The following is a 24,351-nucleotide window of genomic DNA, read 5'->3' on the forward strand; positions in this document are numbered from 1 at the left end:
GAGCACACAAACCTGGCTAATGGTGCTCATAGCCCTCATGTAGCTCTCGTTTCGTGAGCGGTATTGAGGTGAGGCGAGAAGAGCTTTAGGATCCAGACTCTCCATACTTCTGTTGATGGAAACTTCGCTGACAGCCCGCAGGTAGCTGTGACTCCTTATCTGTAGCTTCGGAGAATGTTCTGTAGAAATACTGAAGAAAGACGTAGAGACGGTTCACTTCAGGTCATTTGATCCAATTCATTAATAAGAGTCTTTTAACTCCTAAAAGAGGCAACAATTTTTATTTCTAAATTCTGCATAGCATTGACCCGTGATTGCTTTTCCTCACCTAAAGACTCAAACTTATAAGTTATAAGTATGGTAATAAAAGAAAAACATTTAGCATTTTATTTTATGTCATTTTTATTTACATTATTCCTTAATTAGCAATGAGCTATAAACATGCAGAGAAAGTACACATTAAATTTATTTTAATAATTAAAAAAAAAAACCAAGAGATTTTTCTAATATGATCCTTAAAATGAAGTCTTTAAGCATTTCAGACGGCATCCTCATAAAACTGTGTACGGTTGCATTTACAAGTACTGTCCAAAATTCAGCAATCAGGCAACAATACACACAAATGCCTGTCCTGCTACATTTCATGATCCGCTGACAGTCTGAGGTTTTATTTATAGAGCTGTGAATGACAGGCATGAGCGCTCGCTCCAGCTGAGACGGTCCAGGCGTCAGATGTGCAAAGCGGATGTTAGGGAGTTTACAGAGCTTTGACTTCATCAACATTTAAAACTGTGAAATCCCCAGCAAAAGGGACAGGCAGATTGGGAGGATATGGGGGAGCTGGAGCTTTTTACCCCCTCAGAGCACATGCTCAGTGTGTCGTCGCCATGTTCACGTCACTTCCTCAGTGAGTGTGAACAGCGAGAACACATACTCGGGTGAAGGCCTGCACTATGTATGGAGAGAGAGAGCGAGAGAGAGAAAGAAGAAGAGAAAAGAAATTCATTTAAGGCCATCCACGCAGTAAACACACACACACACACACACACAAACACAGCTGACAGGCAGACACACTGCCTCCAGCTGCAGCAGCATCAGCATCGGCAGGCCAGACATCAGTGGAAGCTACATACACATGCACGCACACAAACACACACACACGCGCACACACACACACACACACACACACACACACACACGCACACACACACACACACACAAACAAAGCGCTGCAGGCCATTCACCCCCGCAAAAGCCTCCTCTCTCTCTCTCTCTCTCTCTCTCTCTATCGCTCTCTCTCTCTCATACAAATCAGTTTGTGTACATTTTCAAAATAATTTGATTTCCATTAAAGCATGATGTCACCAGCAAACCTTGGTTATCTTGCTCTATTAGCTGATTAACAACCCTTATTATTTACCATTTATGAAAGGAGTCTCCAGTGTCACAGATGAGAAACCGTTTTGAGCTTCTATTTAAACATGAGGGAATTAGCGCAATAATCAGTGTGGAAATCGGTCGGTTTGGTATAGCTTCATTCTCAGGTTGGATTAGCAAAGCAAGCTAACGGTTTAGCTTTCTGGCACTCCCACGATCTCAGTATGTAAGTCTCTACACACATTTAACGAAAGAACAAGAGTGTGGGCAACTGATGGAACGTCAGCTCACACGTGCAATAGGGCTGGTCTGAGGAATCGATCGAGACAATCGTTTGGATTTGTCATCATACTTAATTTAGATACAATTAAGTATATAATTGTTGCTTTGACTCTGCAGTCACACCTTTGTGTCACGTTATATGTGAAGAAAATGAACTGTCGTATGTCAGTTTGCTACTTGCTCGTTTAAATGCATGGAAACAGTCAGCTATAAACAAATAAACCGGTCTGGCTAATTATCCGATTATGGAATCGTCGACTCCTCTGACTGTAGCGTTTATAGTAAACTGTTCTCATTACTTCAGATCCTCTGGATACACTTCACACCAATAATACTGCAAGCCAGCAAAAATCAATTCGGCTCCTGCCGAGAATGCGGCGAGCTTTTCACCTGCAACACCTCCGACTTCAAAACGGGAATAAAATGCTTTCACGGTGTCAGTGCAGCAGTTTTAAAAAAAGCCCACAGCTAATTAAGAGTAATTACTCATAGACTCGATGGAAAATGGGTTGCATGGTGTTAATTAAAACTGCATGGATAAAGAAAGGAACCACGGTTCTGTCGAGACTCTAATTGAAATCAGCACCGAGGGAGGATCGCCTACAGAGCCTCTGTGTTTCTGTAGCACACACTCGAGTCCACTACTAATCATATATTCTTAATGTAAAAAGTAATGTTAAAAATATCTTATGAATGATTTAGGGGTAAAGGAGGCGGAGCCACTGCTAGGGACGCAGTGTTGGTGGGGTCAGGCAATGAGGAAACACCCTAAACAGAAACACGGTGAAAATGTGTGTGTGTGTGTGTGTGTGTGTGAGAGATGCTCTTACTTGAGCGTGGTCATTTCTGTGAGTGATGGCTGCGTAGCTTTGAGGTAGCTGGCTCGTCTCGCCTGCATCTTGGGTGACGGTTTGGGGCTTCCATCAGAGTCACCACTGTCGTCCTCGGCCATGGCTTTAACGTAGCTCCCACTGCGCATGCGTCTGCATGGGATGTCATCTTCCTTCCCCATGGGGAAAGCCCCCCACTCGTCCTGAGGCACCTGCAGGGTCAGAGGTCACACGCCATAACATACAGCCTAAAAAGTCTCTACAACAGCCTCGGTATGCTTTACACCATATCTCACTCCCTGTCTCTCTCACACACACACACAGCACAGTGGGCAGAGATAATTAATGAGGCTGCCGGTGTGAGCTCGCATGATTGGGCTAACGATGCCTCCCTGCGTATCACAACATCTGTCTCGACTCAACTCACTCACACAAACTCAGATTAGCTCCATTAAATAATCCACATGTTCCAGTTTGCAGATTTATAACAATTCACACAATCTGACCTTAACCAGGGTTCTGAAAGCTTAAAGTACATTCACATACATAAGTAAACCAGCTGAGACATGTTGTGTGTGTGTTGTAACACAGAATTTCTTTCTCCCGGATTTCTCACGACACTGAGCGAAAAATCCCACGTTATAGAATTCCTGTGCCACAGTGTGAATCAGCGCAGAGCTACCGTTGCCGTGGAAACAGAGGGCCCTGGCGTCACTGTGGGTATAAAAGGCAGTTAGTGATAAAACCCAATGTGCCCACACACACATACACACAAAACCACGGATGTGTTTATTCCTTAAAGACGGTGCTGTGAACTGATCAGCACGTTACAACAACTGTTTTTGTTTTAAGTTCATGTGACAAGCAATGTCTCCTTTCACTTACACAAGGCTTAAACTTATAAAAATCTGATGGCGCTTTGATGTCAAGACACGATGCTTACAGAAATATTCAACTCCAGTAAGCAGTGTGTGGCAATGGCACAACAGTACATCCTAATATTGTGAAATAAAACAGTGATTTTTGTGTATGTGGTCTCATGTAGCTGCTACATGAGCAGCATCCAAAGCATTAAAAGCTCTATCCAGGGCAGGGTATTTGAGAGTGGCAACATGGTGAGGGTAACCCAGGCGACTTTATTGTTTATCTTGTGAAAACAGACAAAACACAAGTAGCCCGGACGCATTGATTTAAAAAAGATAATGACCGAAATGAGTTGATGCAACAATTATAAATCAAATACTACTGAAAAAGAAAAACGACTGTTATGTAATAAATAATTCATACACTTTAACAGGCTAGCAAGATGATCTACACATAAAAAGTCCTTCCTGGGACTATCATTATTTATGAATTAACAATACACCTACTGGAAATTCTGAGACATCAATCACAGGATAATAGGATTCAGGGGTACCAGCAAATACTGTGTTACATGGTATGACATCTTATGGCACTACAGCACGCCCGCTGCTGAATTTTGGTATCACACCACACCACTCACTCACTCACTCACTCATTTTCTACCGCTTATCCGAACTACCTCAGGTCACGGGGAGCCTGTGCCAGGAGTCATCGGGCATCAAGGCAGGATTAACCCTGGACGGAGTGCCAACCCATCGCAGGGCACACACACACTCTCATTCACTCACGCAATCACACACTATGGACAATTTTCCAGAGATGCCAATCAACCTACCATGCATGTCTTTGGACCGGGGGAGGAAACCGGAGTACTCGGAGGAAACCTCCGAGGCACAGGGAGAACATGCAAACTCCACACACACAAGGCGAAGGCGGGAATCGACCCCCCAACCCTGAACCCCCAACCCTGACACCACACCAAAGATGTTAATTTCTGTGAATAAGCACGCATGTGCGATGCTCCAGACGAGGGCGGGATACATGTGGCATACATCTTGTGTTTGGAAGTACACTTCCAGCTTTCCTTATGCAGTGACACAGGCAGCCGAGGGCACTACAAATATCGCTGAGCAAAATGATAAAACAAAATCAATATCATAATAAACTCAAGTGACAACAGGAAGCTGAGTGGATCTCATATCACATTAAATCTGCCTAATTTTCTTTGTAAATTTATGAAATACTTAATATTATAAAGAAGCTTTTTCTCAACTCTTACTTGTGCCTTACATGTTCAAACTGTGCTCTCAGCTCTACTAGCTTCATACTTTTTTAGTTTGATTTAGCTACTTTAGTTCATTTTAATTTGTGTCGTGTTTGTGTCTCTGTAGACAGGAAGTTTGATGAAAAAAACTAAATCGTCCCCTGATGTATGCTAGATCTCTGTGAAACTCTTTCACAGATGCTGTCTTCTTCGACTTTCCAAAACACACTAGGAGTTTTCCCTGACAGTCTGAGCTCTAAGCACCCAGCTGAGCTGAAATCCACAGCAAGGCTCCCAGCACGCCAAACTGCTCTGACTTCCTGTCTCATTTAGGGGATAAAAGATCCTGTCGAACATCACAGCATACAATTCCGTTCGTTACAGCCATCCAAGATACTTTTCTGGATCTTCCTTTGGAAAACTGGTATTTTTCACAGCAGGCTTCCGAGACAGTCTAAAATGCTACTTTTAAATGCTTGTGTTAAAAGGTCACAAGTGAGCTCCCAAAAAAAGGTCCCTGTTTAATTCACACACTTTTAAGGAGTTAAATTTCTAAAAGCACAATGGCTAGTTTGGGGGATGCTAGCATAACCTCACCAAACTCCAGAAGCTTGCTCTCTCTCTCTTTTTATCACACACTTTTTACACACATACAATTTACACGAGATCTTAAGAAGTCCTAACAGCTGTTAGACACGCTATCAAAACATCATTACAGATAATTTGGCAGGGGGATCATCCAGCGCTCGAGTGGGATTAACCGCCTTGCTCGAAAGCGAAGTGCCATCCCGCATCCCGCAATCAAAGTGTTCCGAAAAAAAAGCACTGAACATTCATTCAGAGTTACTATGGCAACCGGGGTTCTGAATTTAGCACGTCCAAAAAAAAAAAGAGAGAGATACAAGTTATTCTTTGCAATTTCCGAGCGTGAGAGAGAACATGGCAGAAACCCTCTCTTCAGAAGGAGGAGGATGTGTGACTGAGAGGCTGTGAATCACAGTCAATCACTCCTAATGCATCTCTCTGCTTCTAGTCTGTTAAAGGTTCATTTTTTAAAGTGTTCTTTATTACAGTTGGATGAGGTTGCTATATTAGTCTCTGATTAAATTCATGAAGCATGCTTTGGCATTGAAAAGGTGCTATTTACATTTATATAATTTTCATTTTTATTACTAGTATTACAAACCAATAGAGAAAGAGACAATACACACACATACAGCATGTAATGTGTATGTGTGTCTGTGTGTGTGTATGCATCACTTCCATGGCCACAGGTCTATAAAATCAAGTACCTAGACATGCAGACTGCATCTACGTCTACAAACATTTGTGCAAGGATGGGCCACTGGGAACAACAGCAACTCAGCCACAAAGTAGTAGGCCACATAAAATCACAGACCGGGGACAGCGCACACAGATGTACAGTGCAGAGAAGATTCTAGAGCAATGGAGGCATGTTCTCTGGAGTGACGAATCATGCTTCTCTGTCTGTCATTCTGATGAAGAGTCTGGGTTTGATGGTTGCCAGAAGAATGGTACTTGCCAAACTGCATTGTGCCGAGTGTAAAGTTTGGCCCTTTAGTTCCAGTGAAATAAACTCTTAATGCTTCAGCATATCAAGAGATTTTAGGCAATTTCATGCACCCAACTTTGAGGAACAGTTGGGATGGCCCCTTCCTGTTCCAACATGACTTGCGCAACAGTGCACAAAGCAAGGTCCGTAAAGACATGGATAAGCAACTTTGATGTGGAGGGACTTGACGCCTGCACAGATTCCTAACCTCAACCTGATAGAACATCATTGGGATGAATTAAAGCAAAGACTGCGAGGACTGCCAGGCCTTCTCATCCAACATCAGTGTATTTTGTCTCCAAAAAGGCTCATTGCAACACTTACTTTAACTGACTTAATCAGAACTAACCAAAAATTATGCCCCCTTCAATAAGACCATAAAGAACATAGGCCACACCTCTTTCTGTGACAATGTTGGCCCGTAGGCCACACCTTATTTACTGAGATTGACAAACATATAGACCACACTTTGCTCGCTGACACTGACTGGCACCAAGGACATGCCTCCTGAAAGTCTATCAGGCTATCCTTTACTAGGATTAAATGGCAATGCCTCCTTCAGTACAACTGAGCCACAGAAGCCACATCTCCTTCAGCGATACTGATAAGCACAGATGTCACACCTATTCACTGGAATTGAAGGCTCATAAAGCTCACCTTCACTGGAACGGAGAGACAGAGGACACAACTTCTTCACTGGAACTAAGTGACAGAGGCCACACCTCCTTCAATGGAATTAAGTGACAAAGGCCACAGCTCCTTCACTGGAGCTGAGCGACAAAGGCCACACCTCCTTCACTGGAACCAAGTGACAGAGGCCACACCTCCTTAACTGGAACTAAGTGACAGAGGCCACACCTCCTTACCTGGGTCTTTATTTATGACCACAAACTTCAGTGTTTGTACTGTAACAGTGAGTAACCGTGAGCTTAGATTCAGCATATGTCAAGGTGGTATATATTTCTCCCTCCACTACACTGCTGTGATAATTACTGCAGGTCTCATGTTTAATGACCCTTTAAAGACAGACATTTATTACCCACAACTTTTCATCAGTTTTTATTAGCATCTCATATTTTTGGTGTGCGTAATACAAACTACTGCAGGTCTTGTGTGTAATGACCCTTTAAAGACAATTATTACCCCAAATGTCTATTAATATTTCATTGTACATGTCCCAGTTCATTATATGCGGCATATTAGCATTTCATATGCATCATTCATGACTGCGTTATTAGCCTAGCAGGGTATGCAAGATGATGAATTGTATTACTACAATGTTTATGCTAGTTGAATATCTGTTCATAGTTTCATAGCAATTTATCTGTATTGTATTTTATCTGTATAATAGACTGAAATTGACACTGATGCATCGCATCCTGATTTTGAGTGTCAGATGGCTTAAGGGCAGAGCTTAACTTGACTTTGATTTGCAAAGTTGATTTATGTTAAATTAGTTCTAGACATTAAAAACAGGAGGCAAGTTTACTAGCAAGAGAGATAACATTTGTTAGCAAATTCTAACATGTTTTCCAACTGGCTGATAAAATTTGAATCTAAGCTCCGCCCCTTGTTTACCCAAGGATGGATGGCACTCAGTTTCAGGATGTGCTCTCCAGGCAACTGGTGCCACACGAGGTAGTAAGGTTCGAACCCGAAAGCTGAGCTATCTGAATAATTAATCGTGTGATGCAACCCACCATCAGCACTCTGCTCTCCTTCTGAAGTGCTTTTATGCAGATTTAAATAATTGAACATGTGATAAAACGAAGGCTTCCACATCTTCCTTTGAAACGAAACAGTCAACGCTTGACTCAGGATTTGAAATCCGCAGATGCTCGCTTTATCACGTGGGAACCAAACTTAACAGAACCACTTTGCATTTAATGTAATTAAACAGACATGTACACACCCATCCCATGCCCCTTCTTTATTTCACACATGCATACTCATTAGACCTGTCACAATCATGACATTCTGAATTATTGCCATTTAACGTTTCACTGCATCCTGCATTAATAACAAGAGTGATGACCATGTTGTTATGAGGAGCCAAACATTTCTAAATGTTCATCATGATGTGAATGTTATCCTTATTGTGTTTTCTTCACTGACACTATTCTTAATAGAAAATTATTCTTAATTACTGTACACTTACATGTACTAAACATACAAGTTAGCAGAATCTCTGTCTACACTTTCAAAGGGAAGTCAATCTCGACCAACTCAAATATTTCAGATTATTCAGTGATGTTGTAATTGTGACTGTCTAATATTCACCACTTCAGTAATGCATAAATGATAGAAAGAACTGGGAAGAAATTATAGAGAAAGAGATGAAATATTAAAGGTTCAGAGGTTAATTAAAATACCAGAAATAATACATGATCATCTAACTAGAAAGTAAGGCGGCTAGTGGTTTGCACTTACTTCTCAGCAGAACTCAAATCAAAGCTGGAGCCTCCCTCCGGAAGAGGCAGGAGGAGAGGAGGAGGAAGAGGATGTGACGGTGGTGGTGAGGGTGAAAGTGAAGGTGGGTGAGGTAAGCATGGGGGTGCAGGGGGTAAATTATTCATAAGGAGTGTTGAAATTTTTAAATTTGGATTTGGCATACCTGCAAGAATTGGCAAGTGCGCTCCTGCTGACAAGCCTCTGCTTTCACTAGCGCCTTATCTAGATTTACAGCAGCCTGCTGGTACACCTGGCGTGCCCTGCTCACCGTGAGAGAGGACGACCATGCACTCTTCTTTGCCAGCTGTGCCACGTCTGAGCCCGGTGCCGTGATGGCGCAGGTCGTGCACTTGGCCACATCACTGCTGCTGCGCGAGTTCTTCAGCGTCGGCTCAGCTCCACATGCCTCCAGGAAGTACTGAGACTGTGCCCGCTCCGGATGACGCCCTACAGTCATGATGCCAGGCGCAGCATGGCGCAGAGGGCAGACATCTCGCTCCAGCTCATCTGAGCTCCAGTATCCCGAGGGTGGTGTCCGCTGCTTGGGCTCGGCTGATTTGCAGCGCTCGCGGCTCTTGCTCCGCTTGCGCTGCCGTGGTGTTGGTGCTGGCGTGTTTTCTCCATCAGGACTAGCTTTGCTTCCATTCATACTGCTCTTACTGTGTCCGTGCCCATGTCCTCCATGGTGAGGCCCTTCTAATGAGTGTGACTTGGTAAACAGTTTCTGCACTGAGTGCACCAAGTGCCGTATACGCCCTGGACTATCGTTGCGCTGCTCTAATGCAGCGGCCGCAGCCGCTGCCCGTTTATACTGCAGCGTGTGATAGCCATCCCGTGCCATTGGAAGCTGCCGATCCAGATGTTCCAGCAGGTTAACTGGCACTTGTTGACATTTTCCTGCAGGTCCCATACCACCCGTGTAGGGGACGACAGCACACTCTTCTTTAGGCTCATGGCTTGTGCTGTAGTGGCGCCGTGGGAAAGTACCGTACGGCACCACACAGTCCGGCTGGTACGAGCTCCGTGAGGAATAATACGGATGATCAGGAGGAGGCGGAGCCTCAATCTGGCTGATGAGGTAGGGCTTGCGATCACCATGGTGACCCATAGGGTCATACGAAGGCTCGCAGGCCACCATGTGGTGGTGGCTGCGGCTGCTGGAAAGGCCTTTCATCATCATCATAGGGCCAGGGTCATGTACACACACACACTCTACTAACGGCTCCGAACTCTCCCCACTGGACCTGTAGAGAGTAAAACAAAAATACGATAAACAACTGGACAAAATAAGCTCATTATAGGTAGATGATACACTCGAATCATTCCCAGGTCTCTAGACTCCACGTTTGATTTTTTTGAAGCCCTTAATGTCCAGGGTCAATTGACCAGAAACATACCACCTATTGTTCTAGAAAAACTGATGTGCGCCCTGGTAATTTCTGGTGCTTATGGAGAGGCCACGGCTAGAGGTAGAGTTATTTTCAATTGTAATGTCCCATTTCTCTACTTCTATCTATTCTTATAGAGCTCACTGTTTCATTGCTCAGAGATTCCTTTACTTACAGCAGATCTCTTTTTATTTTTTGCTGTGCATTTTTGGATGTCTGTTTTGATCAGCACCTACACTTGGGCTTACCATGTCTGATGGGAAACCTGCAGTGATCTGAGGTTCCTTCATGATTTCCAGCACTTTCCCACTGACTCTGGGATCTACCTTCTTTTACTCTCCTTCTAACTCCCCACCCACTTGGGGGGCAATCTCCATAAGCAATCGCAAAATGAAGGTTGATTTTGCTATTTTTGTGCAAACCGTTTGGATAAATTTAGCTGAAGAGGATAAAACAGAGAAGCAGAGCACATAAGGAGGTCTCCGTGCCCTCTCCCCTACAGAGCAGTGATGCACCTCGTGGCATCTCTGCTCCTCATTATTGCACTCTGTCAGTCACACAGCAGCATCCGTTTCATTCAGAATGCCGCTTTGTCAACCACAATCTGGGTAATTGCAGGTGGTGAGCTGGGCCTTATTCAGCTGTGCTAATTACGGTGACGTCGAAGATGAAGAGGCGAAGCTGCCTCGGGAAGAGAGCGCAACAGGAGGGAGAGTGTAGAAGGGACAATGTGATTGATAGAGAGAGAGAGAGAGAGAGAGAGAGAGAGAGAGAGAGAGAGAGAGAGAGAGAGAGAGAGAGAGAAGGAGAAAACTGTCTAACCTGTTATTAGAGAGGTTATTATTGGACATTGTGACAATGTAATGGAAGAGGGCTACAGTGGCTTGGAGCACAAAGCCTCTGATCTCAAACACACACACGCACACACACAAACATATATATAGACACAGGGAGAATAGAACTCATTTCAAGGGAGCCATTGTACAGAGAACTAGAGAACCACAGGGGTCAGGTTTGTAATAAAGACTGTACTAAGTGTTGTGGCAGTGTAAAGTGTATTAGTAAAAACGAACATGCCATCTATCATCCATACCACCTGCATGATTGCAGTGCTAAGAAACTACAAATTCCCATATGATACCTCATGTATTTTAGCATACATATTTTGTGGTTCAGCCAGCTAAAAACACTCACAGAACAGATCAGAACACAGGAGAACAGATTAATCAAAACGTGAAAGTGACTGCAAAACATGTGAACTCAAAGGAGGTCATTTTAAAGGTTTAATTAAACTCTTTTATTCATGTGTCATTTCATCATTTACGCTTTTATCTGCTTTGTATACAATTCGCCATTGGTACTTTTTACAGATTTTTTTACCTTGTTATTTATTACTCAAACATTATAAAACTGACCTCTGTGCTGACCACTGTTTACGTGCTCCGAACCAGGTACTTTTCCACAATTGTCCCACACAACGAGTTTGAATAAAATGAGTGTATACTGTGTGATACTACTGTAGGTGATATCGATTAAGTCCTGCAGAATTTCTGCTCCACTTAGCTTAAGCCCACATTTGTTTATGCATAAGTCATATGTTTCACAGTCTGTTTTGTCCCCCAACAACAAATCTAGATTAAAGCAATAAAGCATGCAACAGCAATAGTGAAAGATATTGCTTCAGGCAACCAAACTGTATTTTGTATTTTGTATGTACCAAATTTGCTTTCTACATCAACAAGCTAAATATTATCAATAACTATATTGCTTGTTAGTCTATATATAACAATAAGCAGGTTTGCACCAAACAAACAAATGGAAGTGCAGATTTAATAAAAAATAATAATTAAGAGTAAAAACACTACCATGTCGGTGCAATATAATTATACTCAGGCCGGAATTATAACATAAAGGTTTCACTGTACAAATCAAAGCACCTACTCAAGGTACAAAAGGAGGCTGAAGGTTATAAAGCACAGCGATCGAGGAAAAATAGAGGCAGTAAAAATCGAAGGAAAAGCAGTAAAACAAAATAGGACTTGGCACTGAGTCGTCCTCAGAAGCGACATCTTATATTTATTGTAGGAAGGAGACTTAGAGAAAGCATTAAAGTTTTATTGCATCAGTAGTGCTTCAGCACACACACACGCACACACACACACACACACACGTACACACATGCACACACACAGACAGAGTCCCCACTGCCCCTTCCAATTAGTATGATGTACACTACAGTGGCCACACTCCCTTTACATCAATTTGACACCACACCGTTTAATAGACCACATCTCATTATGAGCCAAACACACAGTCATCTGCTCCCACTGCGATGGTTTCTTCCACCGGCTTTGTTTCATACAGTGTGGATTACATAAGCCCTTGTTTTTAAGTGCCTATAAAAGCACAATCACCACTTCCCAAATCACCATGATGCCATTCTGCCTGAAGGCCCCTGAGATGTGCAGAATGAGAAACGACTAACGGCTCACGTTACCTCCCTGCAGCGGCCCCAAGAGCGATCCACAAAGAAGAAAAGAGACTCTTTTAAATCTCTTGTAATGTAAAAAGACACATGGTAACAAACCTCCCCACGATGGGAGTAGTGTTATTACCACCATTGTCACAGCACGAGACCAAATATCTAAACTTCTTTTTTGTTTAAAAAACAAAACAAAAACTATTTCTCTGACTTACCAATGTCATTCTGGTTCTCTGTCAGTCTGAATAAAGGAGGTGTGGCCTTTTTACCTGTCACTTAGAATAAAGGAGGTGTGGCCTCAGTTTCTCTCAGTTTGAATAAAGGAGGTGTGGCCTTTTTACCTGTCACTTTGAATAAAGGAGGTATGGCCTCAGTTTCTCTCAGTTTGAATAAAGGAGGTGTGGCCTCAGTTTCTCTCAGTTTGAATAAAGGAGGTGTGGCCTTTTTTTCTGTCAGTTTGAATAACGGAGGTGCGGCCTCAGTCCCTGTCAGTTTGAATAAAGGAGGTGTGGCCTTTTTTCTGTCAGTTTCAATAACGGAGGTGTGGCCTCAGTCCCTGTCAGTTTGAATAAAGGAGGTGTGGCCTTTTTTTCTGTCAGTTTGAATAACGGAGGTGTGGCCTCAGTCCCTGTCAGTTTGAATAAAGGAGGTGTGGCCTCAGTTCCTGTCAGTTTGAATAAAGGAGGTGTGGCCTCAGTTTCACACCACCTTTTGAATAGAGTATGAATAGAGAAGCATTTTTGATCAAATGTACATTATCATCTGGTGCTTGCTAATATTATGAACAGCAGCTATGCTAATTCCTCTCCAATTCCTCTTTCTCTAGTCATCTCCATTAAAGGAGGTGTGGCCTCAGTTCCTGTTAGTCTGAATAAAGGAGGTGTGGCCTCAGTTCCTGTCAGTCTGAATAAAGGAGGTGTGGCCTCAGTTGCTATCAGTTTGAATAAAGGAGGTGTGGCCTCAGTTCCTGTCGCTCTGAATAAAGGAGGTGTGGCCTCAATTGCTGTCAACCTGAATAAAGAAGTCGTGGCTTCAGTTTCTGTCAGTCTGTATAAAGGAGGCATGGCCTCAGTTTCTGTCAGTCTGAATAAAGGAGGTGTGGCCTCAGTTTCTGTCAATCTGAATAAAGGATGTGTGGCCTCAGTTTCTGTCAGTCTGAATAAAGGAGGTGTGGCCTCAGTTGCTGTCAGTCTGAATAAAGGAGGTGTGGCCTTTTTTACACATCACTCTGAATAAAGGAGCCTCTGTACCTGTCAGTCTGAATAAAGGCAGTGTGTCTCAGTGAGGTTTAATAGAAAGATTATTTTGTTTATTCCAACATCACCGTGTCCTGATTAACCACAGCAAACAATGCAATTACATTAATTAGTTTTGTCACCTGACACCATCATTATTACAGTCAATTACAAAGGCCATCTTCGCAAATTCTGTGCAGAAATCTCCATCTGTTTGCTTTATAAACATGTACGGGGGAAACAGTGGGAGTAATTAATTTCAGGTAATGTGAGTCGAGCAGCAGCAGAGCCGAAGATGAAGATGGAGAAAAGTATAGAGAAACGACAGAAGTGTTCACACTCAGCACTCAGGTCCTGATTAGGTCCTGAACTGCAGTGTTATTCATTTTCTTATTTGATTTAATAACTTTTTCCGTAGGTGATGATGGGACTGCTAAGAGGAGCGCTTGAGATGATGTCCCTTCTCCCCGATCATTAATCGAATTTTACAGTCTGACCTCAGAGGCTCGTTAAAACCATCTTTCTTTTCCTCCAGAATAAAATACCACTACATAAAAATTAAGCAAACCACCAGCTTTTAACTACAAAACAAAAGGAGGAAGGGGAGGAGTTACCAAATGATGCACTGCCCTTTTCTTTCTCTCTCTTTCCTTATATTCCTATCCTTGTCATTCATTACTTTTAATTTCCTTCTTATATATTTTTTCCTTCCTTTATTAATCCTTTTTTCTCTCTTCGTGCTTCTTATTATTCCTTACACCTTTCTTTAACTTTCCCTCATTCAGCTACTGTTCCTTCCTCTCCTTTTCTTTCTCTCCAATTCCATCCTCCGATTTCCTTTTCCTGGCTTTCATTTTCTTTTCTTCTTTCCTTTTACTTTATTCTCTTCTCTCCTTTTTGTTGCTTCATCTACCTTTTCTTCCTTCCTTTCCTTCTATTATTTCCTTTTATTCAATTTTTGTACTTCCTTTTCCTTTCCTTTATCTCTCTTTCCTTCTTTCCTTGTTTATTCTTAATCTCTTAATCTATCCTTTAATCTCCCTTAACATCCATTGTCTCCTTCTTCTTGAAAACAAAGAAGGTAGCAAATGGGAAAGACTACCTTCCTCTTTGTTTCCATCCCTCCATTATCCTTTCCATTTCTTCTGCTTAATTAATTCCTTCCTTTATTCCTTTCATTGTTTTATCTCCTTATTCTTTTTTTTATTTCATTCCATTTTCTACCCTTTCTCCACTTTCCCTTTCAATCCTTTCTTCCTTTATCTCCTTTTTCCTTGGCTCCTTCCTCCTATTTCCCTATCATACCTTCCAGTCACCTTCTTATTCCCCTTTCCTTTCTTCTTGCCCTCCTTTTTGTTTTCTTTCTCTTCCTTTCCTCTCCCTTCATCTCAGACTTGACAGGACTTGAAGCTAACAGACACAGTGTGCAGCAGATACATTGATCAGCAGTCAGCAGCTGGACAGGAGCCTGATTAATAATGCATACAGGCCTGTCATCTGATTCTCACCATAACTCAATAATCACTTGACATTTATTTAGTGCAAGCAGGATTATGCTTCTGCAGAACCCTGTTACTCATGTCTGGCTGAAAAATGTTCAAAATGTCAAATCAGCTAGTACCTTAATGAGCAAAGGTGTCTGCTAATGATTAGCCTGAGAGTGCGGCGGTGAGAAGAGGCTCTGTCTGCGTACAGCTCGGCATCCTCCCACTCACTCCACGCTCTTTCAGAAATAAAGAAGGAGAGAGGCTTTGAAGTCAGCTGATTGTTTAGTTAGCCGGCATTCGTACAGCAGCAGCGGCTCTGGTGCAGGTACTAAATCGATGCATCGGTCTTTATTGTGCATTTCAGTGACTCAGAAGCCTTTGTTGCAGTCTTCCTGTGAGCTAGAAATATAACATAACTCGGATAGATGCCGTCTCTTCCCACACACAGAGACTATGACAGAGAGAGTGAGAAAGAGAGAGAGAGGAACAGAGAGATAGGAAGAGCAAGCAGAAGTGTGTTCATACATCATTAGGTCAATGTATGACTGCTGTGTGAGAATCACCTCAACGTGTTCATCTACGGTGAAGTGTTCACATGTTTTCAGTCTGTTTAAAGTGGCAGTGTGTAATGTTTAGTGCCCTCTCCTGCCTACCAGATTTCTGATTTTCATCTAAAAATTACGATGGGAAGGCGGAGCTTATTTCAGGGCCAGAAAAAATATGTAGTGTTAAACAATGAAACTAGCCATTGTGAGGTAATTCATTTTTAGGTATTTCAATCATTGTTCCACTGCATTCTGAATGACACACACCTAACTTCAGGAGTGCAAATCAGTCGTGCTAATTGGTTGTCACCTGTATCTATATATTGTTAGCCATGTTAGCAGTTTCATTCATGCATGATTAAGACCCAGTGCTGATCTGATGCAACTGAAAGCACAGAGTTTGAAGATCTGCTTCTTCTCAATATTACCTTTGCTGAGAGAGCATTGTGAGCAAATACACACACACACACACACTCCTTTTAAGTTATGTTAATCAAAACAGCTGAATCCAACACACTAGGCCTTTGTGAAAGTATGCATTACAGTCTGTGTTTGTGTGTGTGTGTGTGTGTGTGTACAAATAAGTTCCACACCAGAAATATCTCGACGGAGAGAGGGCGAACATCACCATGGAAACAGATGGCTTTCGTACAAATCACAGAAACCCTGCACCAAAATGTTCATGCGCCTTTAAAAGCATTCACACACACTCTCTCTCTCGAACACCCCCCCCACACACACACACGCTTTAAAACAAATCAACAAATCATGAATTTCATTTCTCATTCCTGTCACTTTATTAGATGAACTATTAGATGAATAGCAATTCAACTGAAAGTTTTGAGGGTTTAGGTCTTAAAAAATACAGTACATCCCATAATAATAAAACATTTCAGCTTCTCTAACTTTTTTTTTACTTTAATCCAGAGACCTTGCCTGCTCTCTGTCTCTCTCTGAAAAAAACAGTGCTGAGTAAGTGACTAGTGAAGCGACCCCTCCGGAAATGAAGGGCAGCTTATGAATATTTAATGCAAACACAAAAGCTGGCCTTGCTAATATCCTTGAGCAACACTCAGGCATTTGGGAAACCTGGAGAGGAATCAAGACACATCCTGACAGATTAATCAATAAGATCCAGTGATAAACTTCTCAGCACAGATTGATAGGGCACAGATCTTGTTCTTCTCTTCACAGATGCACAAGTGGCTTTTATTCAAAGTGAGCATTTAACTGCATTTCTCTTTATATTAGCATGAGATGCTGCTTAAAAGACATGTTTGATTCACGATCAAAGGTCAATGATTCAGTCTTTCTTAAATAATCAATTAGGTGAATAACATTAGGTGTTGCTGTCATGATTTCCATTTTCAGACTAAAACCGCTTTTCTTTCAAGACCTAAATACATTCCTCTAACACTTTATGAGTCAGTGAATCATTTGGCCATGGCTGAAAATCATTCCATTCTCATTGAACCTTGATTCTTTCCTTTCTCAACATTTGACTCAGTGAATCATTTCTTCATGGCGAATATTTGCTCCTTTTATTGTCTGAATCATTGAGTTTATTCTTTCAAGATGTAGAATCACTCCTCTATCAATATATGAATCAGTAAATCATGTCATTCATGACTAAGATGCGCTCCTCTCTCAGTGCATAAATCAGTGAATCTTCTTTTTTTATGGTGACTAAATTTTAGACTTTCTCAGTGTCTACATGAATGAATGTTTTATGTTCCTAAAATATCTCTGAATTGCAAAAAGCCAAATTAAGAGTTGCATGTATGAACAATCTGCACTTGTCAAGTCAATGAATCATTTCACTCATGACTGGGATTCTCTAGTCATTCGTTCAATGAATCAGATAAGCTAAATGATTTCTGTTGAGCTGTACAAACTGATCATACTACAAATTTAGGTTAAGTGTGAAACTGAACAAATCTGAATGAATCATTTAACTGAAGGACTCAAATTACTTAATATCACCCACTCTAAATTATACCCTAGTGGCTCAACTGAAGGTAAAACGTGTAGATTACTACAGCATCCTGAGGATTGCATGCTGCTTCTTAGATTGATGTTCACACTGTTCACTGTTTCTGCTTACAATACTGATTATGTATAGGAACGCAAGGTGTAGAACTTAACACAGGCCAATCAAGAAGCCCAATCTATTAGTTAAAGACTGGAGGGGAAGAAACAGACGTCCACGGGAAACCACAAACAGTTCACAACCAAAGGTGTGTGTGTGGAAGTAAATAAGATCATGAGATAAACTGGTAAACTGGTGACGCCTGGCATAACTGTATTAAGGGGTAGAGTTCAGATAAATTTATTATCATGAGTTGTGTTCAGTTTGGGCAGCTGTGGTATTCAATTAGATTTTATGTTAATGTTTTTTTTTATAATTTATGTATAATTTATATTTATAATTAATGTTTTTTTTTGTAATTTAACTCTTTAATTTTTCAAAATAAAAGTCAGCTAGTTCAAATTCTTTAAAAATATAAATATACATAATTATATATAACTACTCAGAGGGCACACGAACGTGGGGGTAAAAATGGACCCAAATGCAGGACAGCTAAACAAAAACAGGATTTATTAACATAAACACGAAACAGGACAAAGACAACAACAGACGTAGACAACAGAGGATTCCGTGCTGCACAAGGCAACGCGGCTCAACTAAATAGTACAAATAATTATTCAAACATAAGGGACAGGTGTGCAGAGGCGGGGAGGAAAAGACAAGGGCGGGGCAGACGCGTGAACAAGGAACATAAACAAAAGGCACATGGCCAAAGTCCGGGCAGAGTCCTGACAGTAACCCCCCCTCGAGGCGCGGCTCCCGACACGCCAATCCGTCCTGACAGTCCCGACGGGTCTGGGAGTGGGGAGCAAGGCACACAGCGAGGCAGGTGGGGGGAGCAAGGCACATGGCGAGGCAGGTGGGGGGCAAGGCACACGGCGAGGCAGGTGGGGGGAGCAAGGCACACGGTGAGGCAGGTGGGGGGAGCAAGGCACACGGCGAGGCAGATGGGGGAGCAAGGCACACGGTGAGGCAGGTGGGGGGAGCAAGGCACATGGCGGCGCAGCCAGAGGGGCCGAGCGACGTCCATAGCCAAACAGGGGGGCCGAGCGACGTCCACAGCCAAACAGGAGGGCCGAGCGAAGGCCACAGCCGAACAAGAGGGCCGAGCGACGTCCACAGCCGAACAGGAGGGCCGAGCGACGTCCACAGCCGAACAGGAGGGCCGAGCGACGTCCACAGCCGATCAGGAGGGCCGAGCGCCGTCCACAGCCGATCAGGAGGGCCGAGCGACGTCCACAGCCGATCAGGAGGGGCCAAGCCCAACCCCCGATCCACTGTGGCCAGACCCACCTCTCGGGAACCAGGAAAAGGGGAGGGAGGGCAGGGGAAAAACAAAATCCTCCACAAACAAAAAAAAATTGCGGGGCGATGTCACAGGACACCGAAAAAACAAAACAAAACTCGGGCTGGTGACATGGCCCGCAACCAGGAAGTGAGGTGGCGCCCCCCGTGGAGAAACCGGAAGTGGAGCGGCGTCCCTCACCGGAAAGATGCGGATCGATGTCACCAAAACTGCCAGTTTTTCCAGGGAAAAAAAATCCAATAAGAAAAAAAAAAATTGCTCCCAATATCGGCCGGTCCAGGCTGATGCTGTCCTGCTGGGTCCTGGTCTGGCGGAATCCTTCTGTCACAAACGCAGGGGTAAAAATGGACCCAAATGCAGGACAGCTAAACGAAAACAGGATTTATTAACTTAAAAAACACGAAACAGGACAAAGACAACAACACACTTAGACAACAGAGGATTCCGCGCTGCACAAGGCAACGCGGCTCAACTAAATAGTACAAATAACTATTTAAACATAAGGGACAGGTGTGCAGAGGCGGGGAGGAAAAGACAAGGGCGGGGCAGACACGTGAACAAGGAACATAAACAAAAGGCATATGGCCAAAGTCCGGGCAGAGTCCTGACAACGGTGGCCTAGTGGTTAGCACGTTCATCACACACATCCAGGGTTTGAGGGTTCGATTCCTGTATCTGCCTTGTGTGTGTGGAGTTTGCATGTTCTCCCCGTGCCTCGGGGGTTTCCTCCGGGTACTCCGGTTTCCTCCCCCGGTCCAAAGACATGCATGGTAGGTTGATTGGCATCTCTGGAAAATTGTCCGTAGTGTGTGATTGCGTGAGTGAATAAGAGTGTGTGCGCCCTGCGATGGGTTGGCACTCTGTCCAGGGTGTATCCTGCCTTGATGCCCGATGACGCCTGAGATAGGCACAGGCTCCCCGTGACCCGAGGTAGTTCGGATAAGCGGTAGAAAATGAGTATGAGAGAACTTAACTACTCCGCACCTGTTCGCAGTACTTTTTTCAATCTCAAACAGTGACAAGTTGAGTGACAACATTTTTTGTTATAAAGCTAATTTTATCTACTGCACTAACAATAATACTAGTCAACTTTAGTTTGCTAGTTCCTCAAATTAGTTTAATGTAATTCAGCAAAATGAACAAAACAATAAAATAAACAACAAACTTAAGTAGTGTAATTTTTATTAATGGAAACATTGGCTGCAATATCATTGGCACCCTTAAAATTAGTATTTGGCCAAAATTCTGCCAGAGATAATTAGAGTACTTAGCATCATAATTTTCTCTGCTCATTTTCTTTATTTCTAAAACAAAATATGATTTAAAAATATCTTCTGAGACTATGTGTTTGTTTCATACAAAGTATTGACGCTATGGAATGACTCTAAAAGAACCACTACATCTGATTATTTAAATCACTTAAATTGTTGCTTTAAGTGATTTAAATAATCAGATGTAGTGGTTCTTTTAGAGTCATTCCAGGGTGTCAATACTTTTGAAAGACACTGTGGAAAAAATTGCATGCTGGCAGTCAGTCTAATAAACCATTACAAATTAAAATGATGTGTGTGTGTGTGTGTGTGTGTGTGTGTGTGTGTGTGTGTGTGTGGGAAAAAAACTGCACATTTTCCACCCACTCAATTCTATGAGTCAACTCATCCTGCACCAAGCGTGGGAGAGAGAGAGATAGAGAGAGAGAGAGAGAGAGAGAGAGAGAGAGAGAGAGAGAGAGAGAGAATATTGTTGAGAAAGAGGGTGAGAGAGAGCAAGATACAGACAGAGACAGAAAGAAAGAGAAAGAGAGAGAGACAGAATAAGCATGAGACAAAGGGGGAGAAGGAAAAGGGAAGTAAAGGACAGATAGAAATAAATAGAGTGAGACAGTGTAATAAAGGCAGACAGAGAAAGAAACATTCTAAAAGAGAGAATAATGTGATGATGGAGTGATAGTGTGATAGTGTACTGGAGGTGTGAATCTCAGTCTTAAGAATAAAGCTGATAATTTCACTCCACCCAGGAACAACAAAAAAGCTGTACAAAGAACGAGTGCAAACTTTGATCCCTAAAATAAGAAGCACATGGTACTTTGATCTGAGATGCGCTCCATTACTCCATGCTCTGAATTTCGCTCCAAAATCTGAATTCCTTTAATCAAACAAATATCTGACCATCTGTAACTTACTTTAGTTCTTCTTACACAATAGAACACGTGATCTAAAATAAACATCCTGTAGAAAATTTGTTAAAAATTTGAATGAACTTCACACTTTCATTTGGCTTTCAAAACACAACGTATGCAAAAACGGCCGACGCCCAAAAGCACGACACAAAATCTAAAACACAGCAGCACAAACCCTGAGTTTACAACAACAACAACAATAATAATAATAATAATAATAATAATAATAATAATAATAATAAACTTTTATAACCCCCTTTAAATGAACCAATGAGCTAAAAGGTCATAAGTTCTGATCTTCTTTCTTCCCATTCTCTTCTATCATGTTGTAACAAGAGAATTCTGGATAGTTTTTGTGTCTATTTAAAATTTTAGGATTGATTTCTTTATTGCTTAATGTTACATTGTTCCACCTTCAACAACAACAACAACAATAATAAACGCTATTTCATTCTTTAGTCCACAATCCGGTCGCGTTCAACCTGACAACCTCGTTCATTCAATCCAACTAACTTCTAGTCCACCATCACAGCACCTAAATTTAAATTCAAAAGAAATAAAAAAAACGGAATGAAAAATTCAGACTGAAGAACGAAACATTACAACGATTACTATGATACTATTTCCTTTATTGGTTTAGATGATATTCGCATACTAAAAAAAAACTACACTACTACACACAGGACACAGGTCAAGAGAACAGAAATTCGACTAAAGCAGCAAGTAACCTGAGGACTCTGAATATGATGGTCTTTCCTTGTGTAAATAAAGTAAATATACTCATGGATGCAAAAATGTGATTCTGAATCCGTCCCTCCGACCAATGAGTGTAAACTTTACACCATCACAGTCATGTGACCTCACATGCCTAAAGATCAGCAAGTCAGAAGAAACCACGCTGAAACCCAAACACATGAAAAACCTCTCTGTCGTCGTTTATATTCTGTAGCTGCTGAAATTCCTGAATACCAAACAAATGATGAGTAAATGTGTGAATAAATAAACAAGAATGTCACACCTGCACACGGCGTATTACACACACACTGTACTCCACACACACACACACACACACACACACAAACACACACACACTGTACTACACACACACTGAATTAAACACACACAATGTGTATTACAACCACAGCGTATTAGACACACACTTTTTTATACACATACACACACTATATTACACACACTGTACTACACCCACAGCGTATTACACACACACCGAGTTAAACACACACACTATATTACACACAGTGTATTACGACCACAGCATATTACACACACACTAGATTATACACACACACTGGACTATACCCACAGCGTATTACAACCACACTGTATTATACACACACACTATATACTAATACACTATACACTAATACACAGTGGATTATCCACACATTACAGTATATATCACGCAGTGTATTACACACAACACACTATGTGCACACAGTGTATTACACACACAATATTACACACAATATATTATAAACACACACTATATTACACACAGTGTAATACACACACCACACCTCCACTGTTGGGCTCGTGAGCAAGGCCCTTAACCCTCTATTGCTAAGTCACTCTGGATAAGAGCATCTGCCAAGTGCTGGAAATGTAGCTATATTATGCAGAGTGTATTACACACAGTGTATTACACAAAAATACTATATTACACAGAGTGTATTACACACACACACACACACACGATATTACACACACACACACTTACACACATACTATATTACACACAGTGTATTACACACACACTCTATATTTCACACACACACACACACTATATTACACACAGGGTATTACACACAAGGGATTTTACACACACTATGTATTATACACATACACTCGACTAGAGACACTCTGTTACAAACAGTGTAACAACACACACACACACTATATTACACACACACACACTATATTACACAAAGTGTATTACACAGCGTGTATTACACACGCATACTATATTACACACAGTGTATTTTACACACACACACTATATTACACACAGTGTATTACATACACAAACACTATATTGCACACAGTGTATTACATACACAAACACTATATTGCACACAGTGTATTACACACAAACACTATATTACACACAGTGTATTACATACACAAACACTATATTACACACAGTGTATTATACACACACTACACTACACACAGTGTATTATACACTCACACACACTATATTACACCCAGTGTATTACATGCACACTATACACTATATCACACAGTGTATTAAACACACACTACAGTATATTATACACAGGGTATTAAACACACTATATCACACACAGGGTATTACACACAAGGGATTTTACACACACTATGTATTATACACACACTGTACTAGAGACACTCTGTTACAAACAGTGTATTACACACACACACACTATATTACACACACACACTATATTACACACAGTGTATTACACACACACGATATTACACACACACGATATTACACACATATACACACACACACACACACGTACACACACACTATATTACACAGAGTGTATTACACATAGTGTATTACACAAACACACTATATCACACACAGGGTATTACACACAAGGGATTTTACACACACTATGTACAGTATTATACACACACTCGACTAGAGACACTCTGTTACAAACATTGTAACAACACACACACACTATATTACACACACACACTATATTAGACACACACGATATTACACAGAGTGTATTACACAGAGTGTATTACACACGCATACTATATTACACACAGGGTATTACACACAAGGGATTTTACACACACTATGTATTATACACACACACTTGACTAGAGACACTCTGTTACAAACAGTGTAACAACACACACACTATATTACACACACACACACTATATTACACACACACGATATTACACAGAGTGTATTACACAGAGTGTATTACACACGCATACTATATTACACACAGTGTATTACACACACACACTAT

General features: G+C 41.7%; 1 protein-coding gene across 3 annotated transcripts in view; it reads right to left on the reverse strand.

The window, feature by feature from the left end:
• Positions 1 to 24,351, reverse strand: part of dlgap1a (discs, large (Drosophila) homolog-associated protein 1a) — a 73,418-nt gene that overhangs the window by 17,905 nt on the left and 31,162 nt on the right. For 2 of the 3 annotated variants that reach the window (XM_060873453.1, XM_060873467.1), the window contains exons 2-4: positions 8,805 to 9,885; positions 2,490 to 2,701; positions 13 to 190 (exon numbers count right to left, since the gene is read on the reverse strand). In XM_060873453.1, the coding sequence (XP_060729436.1) occupies positions 13 to 190; positions 2,490 to 2,701; positions 8,805 to 9,824 (1,410 nt within the window). In that variant the 5' untranslated portion in view covers positions 9,825 to 9,885. The remainder of the gene's footprint in view (positions 1 to 12; positions 191 to 2,489; positions 2,702 to 8,804; positions 9,886 to 24,351) is intronic. The other variant, XM_060873461.1, reaches the window with a different exon arrangement.

This window comes from Tachysurus vachellii, chromosome 1 (assembly GCF_030014155.1).
Source record: "Tachysurus vachellii isolate PV-2020 chromosome 1, HZAU_Pvac_v1, whole genome shotgun sequence".
NCBI classification, from domain to species: domain Eukaryota; kingdom Metazoa; phylum Chordata; class Actinopteri; order Siluriformes; family Bagridae; genus Tachysurus; species Tachysurus vachellii.